General features: G+C 38.2%; 1 protein-coding gene across 2 annotated transcripts in view; it reads left to right on the forward strand.

Moving 5' to 3' along the window:
- The window catches only part of STX18 (syntaxin 18), a 34,907-nt gene that overhangs the window by 13,449 nt on the left and 3,083 nt on the right, over window positions 1-18,375 (forward strand). The window contains exons 5-10 of one of the 2 annotated variants that reach the window (XM_019470630.1): window positions 2,784-2,860; window positions 3,061-3,099; window positions 7,578-7,666; window positions 15,454-15,512; window positions 16,353-16,422; window positions 16,984-17,064. In XM_019470630.1, the coding sequence (XP_019326175.1) occupies window positions 2,784-2,860; window positions 3,061-3,099; window positions 7,578-7,666; window positions 15,454-15,512; window positions 16,353-16,422; window positions 16,984-17,064 (415 nt within the window). Of the gene's footprint in view, window positions 1-2,783; window positions 2,861-2,983; window positions 3,100-7,577; window positions 7,667-15,453; window positions 15,513-16,352; window positions 16,423-16,983; window positions 17,065-18,375 lie in introns of both variants that reach the window. The other variant, XM_019470631.1, reaches the window with a different exon arrangement.

The following is an 18,375-nucleotide window of genomic DNA, read 5'->3' on the forward strand; positions in this document are numbered from 1 at the left end:
TTTGGCTCAATTGGCTATTTACACTGAAACTAGAGAGATGTTTTCAAAAGTCTGTAAGTACATTTTATTCAGAGTGATTCAGCATGATTAAGCACAACTAGATTCACTCAAATATATCCTCCTGAGACATAAATAGCAGTACAAGCCAAAACCAAGTAAACAAAATACACCAAACCAGTTCTGAAATTTGGTAAGAAGCAATGAGAGAAAAGTAAGGCATTGGTGTTCTTGTAAGTCCCATAACTTCTCAGAAAAAACATACAGAAACGAACTGTGTGATATTTTTCATGTGTAAAAAAAAAAACAAACAAACAAACAAACCCCCAAAAAAACCCAGTATCAGTACTCTTCACACCAAAGAACTTCAAAGAAAGATAGCATGGTTCCTGCAGTTATAGAATTGGTTAACAAATACCAGCTCTTGTTTGTTGTACTCTTGCATTACTGTTTCCATGTGAAATCCCAGGTTCAAGATTTCTCAGATGACTAAACAGAGAAAACTACTCAATTTGATGTACGCTAAACATGGAGCAATGAAAGAGCTATTTCAGAAGTTAGAATACCACTTAAATAAAGAGCAATAAGGCATTAAAAAAATAACCCAGAAGATGCAGTCCTTTTATGTAATACTGGAAGATACATCTTTGCCTCTCTTTACAGATGTAAGAACTAGAAAACAGATGTTGGCCAGGTGGAGTCTGTATGCGTTGCAGATGTGATGTAATGGCTAAATTGTCATTTAAATTAAAATTCAATTTAAATAAATCACAGGGCATAAACCAATCTTTATGATGACTCGAAGAAAAATTGTCTTTTTTCATATGCCTTCAACTAGTTGATTCATAATTTCCCCAAGGATTTCAGCAGATGCTTTATGTGGTAATAAGAATTTGTTCCATCACTTTAAAGAATGCCTAGTTCTTTTAATAGTGCATCCCAGGCACTTTGTTCGTTTTTAATTGAAAACTTCGTACATTAGCATACTGTGCAAAGTAAGGACAACAAACAATAAAGGAATACATTTCTTTAGAAGTAAATTAATCCTAGTGCAGATCTTCTTTCCTGCAATTTAGTCAACTTAAAATATGTGCGTATCAGACAATCCTGAAAGGTTTGCAGTAGAAATATACTTCATCATGTTTCCTTTTAGTCTGATAAACATCCTAAGCTCTTCAATAAATTGCCTGAGTGTTATAATTTTCTTACATAAGTTGCCTTTATGTATTAACTCATATTATTTTGATTAAAAAGTTCTGCCAATTACATAGGACTAGTTCCCCAGAATGAAAAGCTGAGAAATAGAAACACAAGCAGCTTTTTCTGTAGAGGTACTTGGTTGTAATTTTCAGGTTTTATGTTTATTGGTATTCAAAATTATATTTCATTTCAATTTTAACTTCTTTTTCCATTAGAATATCTTGTGAATTTTGTATGCAGTTATTAAAATAAAGCTGATATTTTTATTATCTGGGGAATTGGCATTTTATTAGTATCATAACTATTATTTGAACTGCTTGGATATCCAGATAAGTCTTTTTTCCTCATTATTAGGCAAATTTGGGACTTGAGAGGGAGGAGACGAGAGGAGAAGAGTTCTTTTTTGTAAAATTACCAAAATCCCAGTACTTGCAGAGTTTGTAGAACTAAGAAAGGTTCCCTGTTACTGTTTTTTCTTACTTAAATAACATAGTCACTCAGTGATGATTAATGCATTATATTCTTTTTTCTCAGAATTTTCTAATTATGGGTTAGAATTTAGACGGTACAAAGAAGGAAAGGGACACAAAATGCAACACCTTCTGTTAAGCAGCAAGGGAAGATTGCAGACTGTAATGAGATTAACTGTCGATTATATTTGAGAGGGAAGGAAGTGATGAAGGTGGCACAGCAGGGATTCAGCCCATTGCTTTTTGGTTTTTTGTTCTTTAGCTTCTCTAACAGCATAATTGCTAAGCATTTAACTGTCTACTACGTAGCAGTTACAGAATTCATAGTAGGCAACAATAAACCACAGAAGTTTACTGGAAAAAATATGTTGCCGCTAATTTTAAACTTTTTTTGGTGCCACAGTGAAATGTACTTGACAAGTACTTAATATATAATCAGAGAATATGCTTCTCATTTTTTTGCATTGCCATTGTATTAAAATTACATAGCAGGGACTTAGGTGTAGTATATATCTGTCCACTGCATACGTTCTTTCTTTTCCTTGCTTCTAAATGGTCTATTGTGTCTTTTGGCAGACAAGATAAGGATCGCTTTCATCCTGGTTAAACTGTTCTTTAAAGCTAGTTAAACAAAAATATTTGTTTCAGGGAAAAGCTAATTCTATTGTATTTTCTTACTTTACGATAATTGACAATATAAAGTAAAATTGTAATTATTACTGGCGGGGGGAAGTAGTGGTGTTGGCTATTGCTACTAAAAAGAATTTTCAGTATGACCAAAACATTGGTTGGTTGTTTTAAATATATATTTTAATACCCTGGATTTTTGAAAGGAAGTTTAATAAAATGTCTGTGGTTTTATGCTATAGCCTTCAAAATTCTCCTCAACTCTGAACACGTAATGTGTTTTGTTCAGGAGTACTGTTCATGCTTTCTTTGCTTTTGTAATAATATTTCAGTGAAAGTTGCTAAGTAATTTTTGTATCTTGACTGGGAAATCTTTAATGTGAAGTTTGCAAGAATTAAAGTGTTGAATTTAATAATCTGTGCTTGTTCTCGTTTTAGAGAAATTCAACTGTGTAATATCAGTTAAATTATAGGCTCTTGTACTTCTAGGTCCAGACTTGAACCTGAGCAGAGCAATGTGTCCAAATCACCTCTTTCTGCTGAAAAATCTTCACAGAATCCTTTAGATAAATCTTTAATGTGAAGTTTGCAAGAATTAAAGTGTTGAATTTAATAATCTGTGCTTGTTCTCGTTTTAGAGAAATTCAACTGTGTAATATCAGTTAAATTATAGGCTCTTGTACTTCTAGGTCCAGACTTGAACCTGAGCAGAGCAATGTGTCCAAATCACCTCTTTCTGCTGAAAAATCTTCACAGAATCCTTTAGATGATTCTGAAGAAAAACTTTCTGCTGAGGAAAGCAGAGGTAAGAATAAAACGTAGTTATATTTTACTTTTTGTGGCAAGGCCTGTCTGGTCAATAGTACTTACTTCACATTACAAGGGCCTGTTCCTGTGACTTGCACTTTTTCTATTTTCATCTTCCCTGAGTTGATCAGGCTTTTGCAAAGCAAAAGTGAGACTGAGGAAGCAAAATCTTAAACTTTTTTACATGCTTTTTCCAACCAGTTAAAAAAGTCTTATGCCTTGCTGGATTCCTCATCCTCTCAATAAACTCTGTGTGAACTTTTTCCTTTTTATTTATTTTTATCAATATCCATCTACTTACTTATCTTCTCAGATCGGTCTGATTTTTTTCCATGTTCCTTTCACTGATGGCAAGGAATTGGAAAGTAGCTCAACGACTTTCTGGGAACATGTTCTAGTTTTTATGCACAGAGACCTTGAGTTGGACACCTCTACAGTAGGAACTCGAAGGTAGAATATGCTCATAGAGGGAAGGTTACTGGCTGGCCAGATCCAGTAGTTTTGGGGATGGTCTTTTCCACAGCATTGAGTTTCCCTGCTGGAAGGATTGTATCTCATCTTTCGGTGGACAGGAGATAGCCAGAAGTCCAAAGCAGTACCTCTGGCCCCAGGGTCATTTCAGCTGGTGCTATTCTTGACAGGATTTGCGAACATTGCTTCTGATTCCTTGGTGGCCTGCTTCTGAGACCAGGGGATGCAAGTCCCTTCTCTTAGCTCTTTCGGTCTGTCCTGGGATGTGTACGTTGGCAGAACTTCGTTGCAGAGTGCCTTTCAGAGTACCACCACTATGCAGATAATTTCAGGTAGCATACCTAAAAAGAAACCTTGTTTCTGTGATTCTGGAGTTGCTTTCCCTGGCTTGAGTTCTCCTGCTTGTGCTGTCTAGAGGAGTCCAAGGTACCCTGTGATTTACAGCATGAAAATTATTTTTGGAGAGAAACAGAAACTGTATGAAATGTGATATTACATTAGGATAATATTTCATCAAGATAGAAGAAATGCACTGGATGGCCGTAGCATTCTGATAATCAGTTATTGTTTCTTTAGTGATTTTTATTAAAAGAGTAAAGTTCCGCTAGTTGGTGACTTTAGGGCCATAGAAAGGGTGGATTCATGTGAAGTGGGTACTCCATTTCTGGATGAAGACTCTAATACTGAATTACCTCACAGTGTGCGAACGGTTTCATTTTCTGATATGGCACTGCTTATCTTTCTAACCAGTTTGTACTTCTGCAGCCCTATCACTGTGCTTCCCCACCCCGGCCTCCGACACCGAATTTATTGTAAGAAGTAAAGGTTTTGATTATGTGTCGTTTCTAGTGCTTACTACGTTTTTACAGTATGTCTTAAGTGATGCAGCACACAGGCACGTAGATGAGTTTCACCTTAACACGTTATCAGTGTTTTGCAGCTGTGAGCTAGTGCCAGCAGAGAAGCGGCAGTGTAGTAGTATCTTCATTGCCCTGTGCTCTTTCCTTGTTACTCAATGTCTCTGCAATCTCTGAAAGTGTGCACTCCCACCACATAGTGTCATTATAATATTTTAGCTCCAAAAATCTGTGCCACACTGTGGAAAATGCTGTTCTTTGGTTGCCTTGGACGCAGCAAACCACTGCAATAAACAGAAACGAAGCTTTGTTTCTTGCATATTAATTTTGATTACTCCAGTTTTCACTTTTATTAGTTTATGCTTTAATTTTTTTATAAGAAAGTAGGGGTCTCATCGCATAAGTGATGCTGATGCAGTACTTATTAGGGGTTGCTGACTAGTCTTTCAGAAAACTATGAAACTTGTATATCAAAATAAATCTGCCTGAAACAGTTTGTAAATGCACACAGCCTGTGATTCCTCACATAAGTGTAAGTGTTGGTTGCTGCTGCTTACAGAAACCAGCCTTGTGACTTTCACTGGTAGGTGGTTGTCAAAGCATGGGAATAGCATGAATGAGATAACTAGGAAACAAGAAGCTCAGTTTAAATCTGTAGTCTTTGATAATTTTTTTTTTCCAAGTAACTTTTCAAATTTTTAAGAAATTGGAGAAATTATCGTGTTTAGAAATAAACTATCTCATCCTCAGGATGTTGTTGGTTTAGAGAATGGTGATCATTTGTATTTATAAATTAGCCATCATCAGTGTGCCTGGGACCCTTGCATAAATATCTCAGCTGTAGAGATAGTTCTTCTGAGAGCAGCTTGTGGTCCTGTCCTTAAATTGAACGTTAGGATGAACAGCTGAATGTCCTACTTGGCGTGCTGAAGCACAACTTGGGTTTTGTCAGGTTTTTTGGCAGAAACCAAAGCAAAATGTGATTACTTTTGTTCTGAGGCAAAGCACCTGTTTACGTTACAATTATACTGGACATGCCTCATGGTAGGAAAATAGTCTTTCTGGAGATTGCTTTTATATGCTGACAGTATTTATTTGCATATTACAAACTTGACATTTAGTTTATGGAAATAAATGTAAATAATGAGTAGCTTTTCAACTGGTCCACAAGCTTAGCAGCTGTCTCCTTTCAGCATGGAAAAGGGTTCAGAGGATTTGATCATTACTTTGTATCTCTGTCGTGCATTAACTACTTCTCTTTCTGCAAAAGAAATGTAGTTTGGCTTTTGCTGGATGAATTGTAGAAAAGCATTCATGTCAGCTCCATGAAAGCTGCAGAACAACTTTCCCAGTAGCCAGAAACATACTGTAGTGACAGGAGGAACCCTGGGGAGATATGTGTTTCTCACTTACCTCTTACCATAAGTATATTTGCTTATTAGCAATCACATTGGATACAGGTGCTGTTTTTTTAACAGTGCTGACAGCGTCTGAAAGTAATTGGTTCCTCTGGGATAAAATAGGACTATATCTTATTTCTTGGCTCCATAAACTAATTATCTTCTTTTCTTTGAATCCAGTAAATAATTCATTATAATTTTGATATAATGTAAATACATTGATTACCTAAACAAGTAAGTTTTGTGTTTCTGTGAAATAGACTTGAAATACTGATGATACCCCATGGAAAACAGAGTTGAATCCTTTCTAAATAGTCTTTAAAGATATTCTTGTTTATACTTCTTATGACTTGTAAGAAAGATTATTTTTTTTTTTTTTTTTTTTTTTTCATCCTGGTTTGGTTGCTGGGAAGCAAAATATACATTTATAAAGGAGACATACACAACAATACTCTTTTATAATATTTATTTTTCAAGAGTTTTCACAAATATTATAATGAAGGATAAAGGGGGAAATTTCTGCTTATAATCCTTTTCATCTATTTGTTCATAAATAGGACTATTCCTTTCAGAGGCTTCCCAAGAGAAGTCAGTATCTGAATGATGATGCATCACTGCTGCTTAGGCAATTGGAAAAAAATTAGGTTTAGAAGGTTATAACAAAACAAATGAAAATACTTACACATCCCTGAAAAAATTGACTGGGATAAACAGGAAGTCTGAAATCTATGAAAAATAAAAACTAAATCTTTCTGTATTTTAATTTGCAACCTGCATCTGGTAAGTCAAAGCAGGTTCAGCGTTGATCCATTGTGGGGTGGTGCAAATTGCTCTATCAGGTTTTGTAAAAATGTCACAGCCAGTAGAGAGAAGAGAGGCCTTCTCAAGGGTGCAGTCTTATCGTTAGGATTTTAAACACTGATGCTAGAACAGCTTCAGAAACAGTAGAATCCTGTAGCATAGTTTCTTTTCTTTCCCATTCTAACTTCTTCGTCTATAATCAGAAGTATATAATTAAACCTAAAAATAAATCTTCCAGAAGGGAATATCCTAGAAATAGCCGCTCAAGATCTTTTATGCCCGACTCCTGCTAAGATTTATGCAGATGATTAGCTTTAATCAAAGGGGAAGTACTATTGAAATCAGTGAAGCAGCTATGATGTGTAAGGGTTAGTTTGTGGGATCGGATCCGATTCCTGTTATATGCAGGAAGACCCCTTGTATAGCATGCTGTAGGATTTGCACCATAATGTGCAGTTTGAACAGCGTGAGGGAATCAAGTTTGTCCTGTGAACTTTGCTCAAAAGTCTTTGAGATTCTGTTTTTACTTCTTGGAATGAGGAGCTGGTGGCTCTGCCAAGTCTCATTGGAAGAGAATAGTTTGCCTATATGTGCAATATTTGCACATTTTGAAAATTGTGTGTTGTCTTCTGTTAAAAGACAAGTGCTCCGATATTTTGTGCCCTAACAAGTCTTAGTGCGTTGTGAGTTGTTTTACATCCTTCACTGTCAATATATTAGGGCAGCTCCTCGTAGTTCACAAAATTAAACATACGCGTAGACTTTTGACCCAGTTTAGAAGTTAAAAGTTATTGGTGTAATTTTGTGCTGTAAATGTAGGGTGAATCTCAGTTAATGACAAATGAGATATAACAATTTCACAAGCATTCTGAAATGGATGAAAAATTACTTTCACTTTACTATTCAGTGTCCTGCATTGTCTCAAATGTTTGGTGGTTCTTTCACAGACAGGAATCTGCCTGATGCCCAAAGTAACCTTGGATTATGGGGAGACGGCAAAGGTGAAGATGAGCTGTCACCTGAAGAAATACAAATGGTAAGTGTATCTTGTGTCTTATTGTCCATTTTATTATATTTTCTGCTGTATTCATATGTGTTAAGAAAGTACAGATTCACCCAAATTCATTGTCAGCTTTCATTTTATACAGAATAATGCCATAACAAGACATACCTTCTGCACATGGCTTCCTGGTTCTTCTGGTAGCAGCTAATATTTAAAATTGCTCACATGGAGCCATGAAATTAGTAACAACTATTTTTCAACAATTTAAATTAAAATTGTTTTTAAAACTACAATTATGAATTGCTTGTTTAGTCAGAAAACAATAGAAGTCAAGGCAACGTCAGAAAAAGCATTATGAAACTTCTGAAAGAATAAAGCATTGGCCGTTTTTTACTTGGACTATTTCTAGAACACCCCTTAAATAGTTATACTATCTCAGTATAACTATGAAGTTATACTTCATTTTATTCCTTTTTATTTTTTTTGGATTATCAAAATCAGATCGGTTTACTAGAAGGAATAGCTACAAGCTTTCTGTCACAATAGAATCTCATGAATTTTACCTTTTCTGCATTTCCCTGTTATCAGCACGTTTATGTATTGTTTGATCCAATTCTGCTTACAGTTGAACTGATATTCTGCAAAATTTCTGACATAAGCATGATCACTGACAACCTATCTGTTAGACTTTTTGATATTCCTAAAATTGATTGTTTTGAACATGGCTCAAAATTCTTAGAAAACCTCTCTACATTAGCACACATTGCCTTGTTTTATATAAAGAAAGAAAAACTGATTTATAACTAGCCAGTAGATGTGCGGTTTTCAAAACGGTGAGCTTTACTAAGGCAAAGGGCTGCTGCAGTACGAATATGTGAAGCTTCCTTGGCAGTGATTAGAGATGTTCCCAGACACAATATGCATCACTCTTCCCGTCAGAGATGAGTAAGTTGCACATAATTACGGTATGGTTTGTCAAAGAGAAAAGGTTCTTCAGAGGCTGCTCTTGATGCTCTCATGCTGTTCTTGAGTGCCAGTCTGAAATCTAAAGGCTTGCTCCTGTTTTCTGTTTTCTTTTTGAAGAGAATTCTTTACGTATTTTCATTCTTCTGTGTTTAGGCACAATATTATTAGGCCCCTTGCTGTAAGCTTCCAGAGGATCAGGAGGAAACAAGCATCAGAGGTGATGGCTCTGACAGGGCTTACTAATAACTGACTACTAAATGTTGGATTGCTTTTTGTAGGCCTCATGCTGTAATTAGGTTTTAAACATGTTACATCCCTTGCCATGGTACTTTGGGAATAAATAAATTTCTTTTTCATGAAATCCTTTTATACTTTTTAGAGTAAGGCCCCAGATATCTCACAACTTAGATAAGTTGCCGAAGTCTGAGAGTTTTGTTCTATTTCTGTTATCAAGACTGAAGAAAGATAAACATCTTAAAATGCTGATTTTTGCCCACTGAGGATTTGCATTTTTCCCTGGAATAAGTTCTCTTTATTGACTTGTGAGGGGCAGTGATTCCAGGCCTAAATAAGAGGAAAAAACTTATGTTCACAGTTTCATGCTTTGAAGGATTTCTAGACTCCTAAATCTCCAATCCTAAACTGCTTCTTATACGGCATTTGGACAGCTCTTCCTAGGGGAGAACCAACAGACATTTTTTTTTTTTTTAAAAAGCCATTATTATTCTTTACCCATTCAGAGCCCTCCTGTGCTATGCTTTTTTATTATTATATGTTTTTTAAACTTTTACCGGTTGTTTTACACTGATTTACTTCTGTTGTGCTTTCAGGAGTTGCACTTCCTGTGAAAAGGGGTATAAAAATAATACTGATGTTCTGAGTTAAATAAACTTTTAGCTCAGACAGACTATAATATGTCCTTATTCTTAGCTTACACAGTTCTGCCTATAGTTTGCAAGAAAATGTATAGTATGTAACAGTGCCTTGATGTCAGTGTGATGATTAAGCCGAGAAAAATGATTTGTGCTGGAAACTTTAGATCTCAGTTTTATCAGTCTGCTCTGTGGGAAAAGAGAGAGAAATTTACTAGTCTGTTTAGAGAAGCAGAAGATCAAAATGCTACCAAAATAAAAATAACAGACTTTGAAGTCCTATATATATGTTAATACACTGAAATATTATTACTGCTTTCGTGCCATAGTTTATTCTTAAATTTCCATGTGTGAATTTGCATTTAAAACTTACTTTTGTTATGTACTCTCAGTACTTGTAGGATTGAAAAAAGCATACAAAGGGAAGTTACCACTAGAACAGCCTCCTCTCTGCTTATAATTTATTCTCAGTTTTGCAGAAAGCTGGTTCTGAGCTGGATGTCTGAATCACCTGTTGAATCTTGCTGTGGTTCTGGTTCTGATCTCACCCAGAGCTGCTCTCTCCTGTTGTACCTCGCTGCAGGCTGACAATATGACCACCAGTGGTCAGGGCTGTCCGTGCCTCAGCTCCTTCTCACACTGACTATGAGTCTATGCTTCTGGCACTGTTGTGAAGAAATACAGGCTTGCTTTCTACCTCTCCTGAAAATTAACAAGCATCAGTTATTTCCACAATATGCCTTGGAAGGAGTCTATGTGTTCATTTTATGAACACTATAATTAGCTAATTTACAAAGGCTAGGGATGTGTGTGCTGACTATCCCGCAGCAAAACTGCTCTTTCGGTGCATTTTTGAGGAAACTTACAGCTAAGAGTTGGCCTTTATTAGTAAAAGTTGGATACTGTATAATTTCACTCCTAACAGACTTTAAAGTAACTGGATCCATTATGCTAATTTCCAGGTAAATTTGGGTCCAAGCTGTAAATATAGGTGTAACTTAGGAAATAATTTGAGTATTTGAATGTGCATTGCTTTTTTCACTGCTCACATAAATCCTTCATACTAACTTGGCAATATTTAATTACCTCATTGTGCTTTTAATGCAGGAATCAAAGGGTCTTTACAAACAGGTAGCAAACCCTCACAGTTTTAGTTAATTTATTCACTCAAAGGACAGTTCATTATTTCTCCTCTGCATTATGTTTGCTGTTACACAGAAGTTAATTTCTACTCTTTGAACACTTGATTTGTGAAGCTTGGGTTAACTGCATTTAAGTTACTCAGAAGATCCAGCAGTTCTCAGAAGAGGGTAGGTTACAGTGTAGAAACTGCTGTGTTGGTTTTAAAGTGGAATGTGTTGTGTCAAATAATACTTAACAATTCTCGATCATGGTTCCATGATCCTTCCTGGGGGTAAAATAATGAATTAAAGCCCTATCATATTGCTACAGCAGCAATTTCTATCAGTATTTTTCCCACAGGAGAGCGCTTTACATTGTTCAGAATGGTTGGTTGCAGGCTATTGTATGATTTGCACAATAAATTTCGGTTTATAACTCTGAGTACAGGTATATTAATGGTTTTTATAGTTATTGTGAGCAGATGTCTTGTGGTTGCATTGAGAGGGGGAAAAAAACTGGCTCTGCTGTTTGAGTTGTGGAAAATATCTAATTTTCCCTGACTTTATCTTTGTTTGTTTGGTTTTGCCTTAAATTCAGGTACAGTACATATAATGACTTATCTCATGGGATAATAAAAAGAACTGTGATTATTTCTTCTATGCATTAGATTTTTAGACATATCTTAAGCAGTTTGTCACTTTATGCCATACTTTAGTAACAGAATATTTCACTGTCATAAAAGAGGCTACTTTAATAAGCCATAAATCATTGAGCTATACTGATCCCTAGAGTTTTTGGTTTATGTTCCCATCATGTAAATCCCTTTGACACACTGGTATACGATGTGTTCTGCGCTCTAACCTTTTGTTCAATTGACTATTTTAGCATATCTTACCGCTGTCTGCACCAAGCGGTCCCTCAGCCATGATTTCAAATTGCAAAGATCATTTTGCAGTTCAAAAGGCAATCCGTGCCAGTGGAGGGTTTTAAATATCAAAGGGACTTTTTAAAGAATACTTTCTCAAGTGGATTTGTGCTATTTGTAAGGGATTAAAATAATTCACTGTTTCTTTATTGAAAATTTGCCTTCTATATTAGTTATCATCTCAGTTTCTAAGGCAGCAAAATAGGGAATTTTTGATGTTGAATATTTGTCCAGAAATACTTATCCTTACAGTAGTCAGAAAAACAATTACGGCTTCCTGGCCCCATTTAGTCACTTAGGGACCAACCAGTTGACTCAGTGCTAAATCTCGTGGCTCTATTTCATTGCTCTGTTCCTTGGCTTTGTTCTGAGATGACTCCACAGAAACCAGAGACATACAGTGGTGTGAACGTAATGGAGTCCAGTGATGAAACACCTTTAACCATCCGCCACTGTGAAGTAAATATCACTGTATTAGTCAATTATATTTTAAGAAATGCTCTGCTCTGTAGAAGGAGACACTACAGACAGCAGCGACAATGACATTTGAATGTCTTGCAACCCTGGTACTTTTTTATTTAACAAAACCATTGGATCTTTAGAGTGGTACTTCAGGGAGCTGTGCAGTATGTTCCTCTCTGTTCCCCCTCGACCCGTGGGGCTGGGCGCCTTCCCTGAGGCCTCTACCCCACATTGAAGGTGACAGTGCCCGACAGCCCTCCTCCTCGTCTGTGCTCTTGGACTCTTGGAGTCCTTTAACCAAGGAGAGAAAGCTGTTCTTGCCCATCAGGTAGACGGTGAACCTCTAGTACAAAAAGAAATTCGTATTTTAAAAGAAAGAAAAAACAATTTTTTCATTATTCTTCATGACATAAATCCCGTGGGGCGCGCCTTTCCTGAGGCCTCTACCCCACATTGAAGGTGACAGTGCCCGACAGCCCTCCTCCTCGTCTGTGCTCTTGGACTCTTGGAGTCCTTTAACCAAGGAGAGAAAGCTGTTCTTGCCCATCAGGTAGACGGTGAACCTCTAGTACAAAAAGAAATTCGTATTTTAAAAGAAAGAAAAAACAATTTTTTCATTATTCTTCATGACATAAATTGCCGATGTCAGAAGACTAAACCTTTTTGTATGAGATTCGCTGTTACCCTTCTTTAAACATACCTGTCATTTCACACTCACTTCTGCCAGATTAAACCTACACATTTCTGATTTCTAACACAGTAACCGTTTCCCTCTAAGTCATGCAGGTTGACATTTAATTTGCTGTTGGCAGAGAATCAGGTACTATTTCTCTGAGGTCCTGATGGGCCTGAAGCAAGATGAAACGTTACAGCACAAAGTGTGGGGGACAGTGGCGATGGTGTGGGGTGTGAGAAGGATGGAATGAAGGTGACGGGTATGAAAGGCGGCTTGCCTTTTCTCATTTTCTGCACTGCCACAGAGCAAGGCAGAAAAGCAAGAAGTCTTGCTCGGCTCCTGCTATCCACTCTCCCTTAAGCCAGCCCTATCTGGTCCTGTGGTGGGATTCAGTTTACTAATCTACCAGAAGACTCAGGTGGAAAAGGTGGTTAGTGAGCTAAAGTGTCATACCGTGAAATCGGACTAGCAGCAGCGCTTGCTTAGGACTCTGTATGTGGGGAGAGAGAGGAGCAGGACAAATTCCTCGGTGGCTGCACTAGATCTTTTTCACTGCACCCTAAGCAGTATACACACTTTATTTCTTCTCTGTGTTAGTATTATGAAAGCACTTGATACGGCAGAAGTTTCAACTGGAACATTCTGGATCATTTCAAGGGTTGCATACATCAGCATCTGAAGCAATGCGTGCGAGGGGTTGCTTAAACTGTAAAGGGAAGATCTTAAAAGACCTGGGACAGGGACGCTGGTGGCATGATTGGGGCAGGGTGGGGGTCACAGTGGTGAGCCAAAGGTCGTCACCAAACGTAGCAGTATAATAATGTTAAATTTACGTACTCCTACAGACTGGCTCTGTGAAAGAAGCTACGGGTCAGATGAACTGTATGTCATATAGCCACTAATTTTCATGTTGCATCTTAATGATGAACTGCGTTGTTGTTTAAACTACTTTGAAATACTAAGTGCTTCATTTTCAGCTATTTGAGTAGCACTGCTCTAAAAGCAGAACACCCATTTGCCTTTCACTGATGTAACACGACCCTCACTGTTGCCATAATTCTCTGCGATTCAGACTTTTTCCCCCTCCTTCCTTCCTTTTGCTTTTTGCACAAGATGATCATTGTTTTCAAATACTTACTCTCTTCTCTGGGCAGCACGTCCTTTTCTTGCCAGCTTAAGCGTTGGGCATTTGCTCAGCAAGCAATTCCTATTGCACTGACTGAAAACCAGGTCTGACCTGTAAGCAGTGCTGCTCTGTTGGCATTTTTATCTTTGCCAACACACTGCTCTATCTTAAAAAGGATAATGAGACCTTGCAAGGTGGCTGAGAGGACTGCTGCACTTTTACTGCTAATGAAATTGTAACGTGATTGAATTTATGCCAAAATCCCAGTGTGTTATGTAGGCTAGTTCAAAATAAGGAGATTAATGGAACTAGAACAGGGCTTGCTGTCTTGCACAGCTCCCGTGTCAAATTCTTTGCATTCTGAATCCCATTTTCTGGTATTCACACTGCAGTGTGCATCACCCAGGTTTGTCAGGGGTGCGTAGCAGGTAATGTTTTCAGTAGAAATGTATATCCTGTGTGCTATTTCTGTATAACCGCACAGACCAGGTCTTTCCCAGCTTTGTGAGAGAAGTGCAAAGATCTAGTCAGTTGTGTCCATACCGCAAAGCTCCAGTTGTTACCGAGGCTTTGGCCGTGTAGAATTAATTGGCAGAATACCCTGAATACGCTTACCCTCCTTCCCCCAAAATGGGACCTGTGACCCTTCCGATACCAGGTGCTCTGCTGTCCCTGATGGCAGGAGCCTTCTGGCTGGGGCAGGCCACAGTGCTCCCCAGAGCGTACTGCCCAGGTCCAAGTGGCTGTGGGGCAGGGAGCGGCACGCTGCAGGTCCCCCTCGGGCTTTTAACCATCTGGAGCTGGCTGCCAGACTGCAGGATCGAAGTCATTCAGGCACCTTGAAAATCCCAGCTCAGTATGTCCTAACAGGTTCTTTCTAAAACACAGTCCTTATGATGTGGTTTCCAACAAACTCCGCTACCACATGGGATACCTTTCTCAGCTGTATTTTGGCTGTGCAGATTTTGTTTCAGCAAATCATTGTGTTCACTTGTTCTGTAATGAATCCCAAATGATCTGACAGTCAAGTACATCTACAAAGTCAAACCTTATTTTCCTGTATAGACTTTTATTTATGCTTGTATTTGAAAAATGTAGTGCTAAAAGTGTATTTAAATGTTTCATTGATTACTCATGAGTTTTAAATGGAAGAGGTCTGCTGGAATAACTAAAGCCAATGCGTTTGTAAAGTATGAAGTACTAGATGTCAAAATACTTCATATTGTAGCAAAATCTAAAAGCTCTTAACTTCATGCCATGGGCAGTACATGAGTAATGTGAATGATAATGCAGAGATGTTGTGAAGAGAATCACATGCTTTCACAAGCCTGAAAGCTTTCCCCACTCAAATTTCTAAAATAACAAAAAAGGACGGTTTCATTGACTATATTTTTCCTTACTGCAAAGTAACTTGAGCAAAATCTTCAAGTTACTTTGGGGTTTGTTTCATTTATGGGAAGAAAATGACAAGCATTACCGTGACTGGTTACAAATAAGCAGATTCAGATTGTTCACTTAGGCCAGTATTAGTAATTCTTGAAGATCTTTTCAGTTGAGATGCATTGTAAATAGCTTGCAGGGAAGGGTGGAAGTTGGCTGATGGGGTGGGGGTTGAAGTAAGTGCCCTGGGTCTGAGCGTGTGAACTCATGTGTGTGATCTCCTTCTTCCAGTTTGAACAGGAGAACCAGAGACTCGTTGGTGAAATGAATAATCTCTTTGATGAAGTCAGGTACAATTCTCTGTTACTTGACAGATTGCTGTGCATGCTGGTCCCATAACCCAGACAACACCCACACAGAGTCAATTTGCTGCAGGACACCCGGCTGCGTGAATTGTGGTGTGGTAGAAGGAGGGACGAAATAGGAGTGCCTGGGAAACGAACTGTACGAGTTTACACACTGTGCTGTCCCACAGTGTAAAGAATGGTTCTGAGTGACCCACAAACTATCCAAAATAGTACTGGTCAAATTTGGAAGGTTTACGTTCTATCTCACTTATCTAAGTTTTAAAAATTAAGTTTTCCATTCATACCGCATTGTCCGCTGCATATACAGACGCCAGTAGGGGAGGTGCCATCACTGACCCCCGTGCAGAGACCTGCCTCTCCTTATGGCAGTGCGGCGGTGCCGTTTGCTCTCCGCTTCTTGTGCAGAAAACCTGAATGGCTAACTCAAGCTAGAGCTTTACTTTTGGATTATTAGTACTAGGCGAGGTGAATTCCGCACTTCACAGTAGCATATAAAAAGGACAAGTCAAAATTAACTACTTGGGGCCCGCCGTGGATTTTGTTGTATTAGATGAAAGAAGGACGATACGCAAGGCTCTCGCAGTGAAGGCCGCCAGCTGGGAACTTACGGGTGGAGCCCTTCCCAGAGCTCCACTGTGGGCTGGTCGTCTTCCAGCCGCGAACTGGCAGAGCACTAACCACAGGCTACTGCTGCGTAACAGGCGGCTGACAAAATAGCCGTGCCTTTTGAATAGCCCGCTTACCAGGCTGGAGAATCTCAATCTGCAGGAGCAAGAAATGTTTGCACTAGTTTCTAATGGAGTCTTTCTGTTCTTTGCCAAGACAAATTGAAGGAAAAGTGGTGGAAATCTCCAGATTACAAGAGATATTCACTGAAAAAGTCTTGCAACAGGTTAGTATAATTTCATACTACAGCAGCAAACACAGCTTGAAGATTTTCTTGGGGGCGTTTTGGTCTCGGTTGCATGCAAGCTGTAAACGTTAAGATTAATCAATCTTTGACACAAATGCGATGGAAAAGATTTTTCTGTTTGTTTTTCAAATGCAAAATCGAGATATTTACTGTTGGCTACTTATTAGTACGTACTGGGAACGGAAGATGTAACGTGTTAGAATGATCCCTCTGCCTCAGAATTGGTGTCCTGTTAAATGCGTTATTTAATAGCATCTTTTTCTGTAAATGGTGGCACCTAAGAGCTGGCAAAAATTAGACAGATTAAATTTGATTCTAGATAAATGGGAAACTTGCTGTTGATCTTGGCGGTCTCCGTTCAGGCTCATAAAATCACAGGTAAAGAAATGGCAACTTAATTGCCTCTATACCTTTGCATCATTGAAACGAAGATGTTAATAATACTAGGTTTTATATTTGAGTTTTGCTTGTTCTCCAAATCCTTAGAAGTGTTTTTTTCCTAAAATTCATCACTGTTTCTCAATTTTTTTTTTTTAACAGGAGACTGATATTGACAATATCCATCAACTAGTTGTGGGTGCAACAGAGAATATCAAAGAAGGCAACGAAGACATAAGAGAGGTAATGTCTTTAAGTTGTGTTTTAAACTCAACTTGTTTCTCTTAACTTTCAGTTTTGCCCAAGTGTTGCTTTCAACAGCACGTACAAGCTCACCCAGGGTACAGGTGCAGCTGTGTTGGGGTGTCAGGGCATGATTTTGGAACGTTAAGGTTCTTAACAGTTCACAGTGCTTGTCTCGCTAACTGATTTGAATAGCTATACAGGTCTGCAGAAATCTACTTGGCCTCACCTGTTTTTTGTTTAAGCACCTGTGAAGTTTATTTAAAAAAAAAAAGGGGGGGGGGAATTGCAGACTAAGAATGAAAGATGGTGCTGAAATTGTTGAAACGAGTTAAATGCTGAGCATTAGCAGAAGAGTCTCTTTACCATGCTGAACGCATCTCACATGCTCCCAGTAAACAAGTCTATCCCATTGTCTGACTAATTAGAATGAAAGGATGTTTTCTTTCAGGAATTGAGATTTCGGTAAAAACAGAGTTCCTAAATTAGGCCACTGAGGAAATGGCTCAGTTCTTTTTTCTCCCTCCTGAAAGCACACAGAATGTGTAACTCAAGGATGAGTTATCTACTGCTCAGTTCTCCTGAAAAGTGCATCAAACGCACATGAGCAAGCGTAACTTAAGGACTTCAAATTTCTGATTTGGAACTTATTCCCACATTTCTTCAAGTAGAGTGGAATATCTGGAGTATTCTTTTCAGTAGCTGTCCAACAGGCATGGTGGTATGGCACATGGTGGGGAAGACGTTTGTTTTTTTTAAAGAATTAAATTAATAGATTTAGTAATATTTAGCATACAGTAACTGCCTTTAAATTGGGATTCTTAAGCGCTTTAGATAGGACGCTTGGGGAGGGTACAGGGATGCCAGCCGACTGTCCCCGTGTTCATAGTTAGAGATCAGTATTCAACAGCATGGCATGAACTGAAGTTATTTTTACTTCATTTTTCACATTTGTAGGTAGAACTAAGATTCCTAAACCACAATGAGAAACAGTAGAAAAAAGGTGATAAATACAAGACTTCGTCACTCACGTTAACATTTGCATTGCATAAAAAAAAAATCTATTCCATGTGTAAATCTGAAAAATGAGAGAAAGAAACAGGTCCCCTGCTACATGCCGGTCTCAGTTTTGGGAAGGAGAATCCAAGAAAAAGACCAGCGATACCTGCTCCTTGCTCTACTTGTTCTGAGACTGAAATAAGTGATTGACAGTGCTAAATCAACCTCCAGCAATAGTTGGCAGGTTTTGGGTTGGTTGGGGTTTTTTTTTAGTCAGAAGATGTTTATTAGAATGATGAAGGCCTGATTATT

The sequence above is a fragment of the Aptenodytes forsteri genome, unplaced genomic scaffold (assembly GCF_000699145.1).
Source record: "Aptenodytes forsteri isolate BGI_AS27 unplaced genomic scaffold, ASM69914v1 Scaffold111, whole genome shotgun sequence".
NCBI classification, from domain to species: domain Eukaryota; kingdom Metazoa; phylum Chordata; class Aves; order Sphenisciformes; family Spheniscidae; genus Aptenodytes; species Aptenodytes forsteri.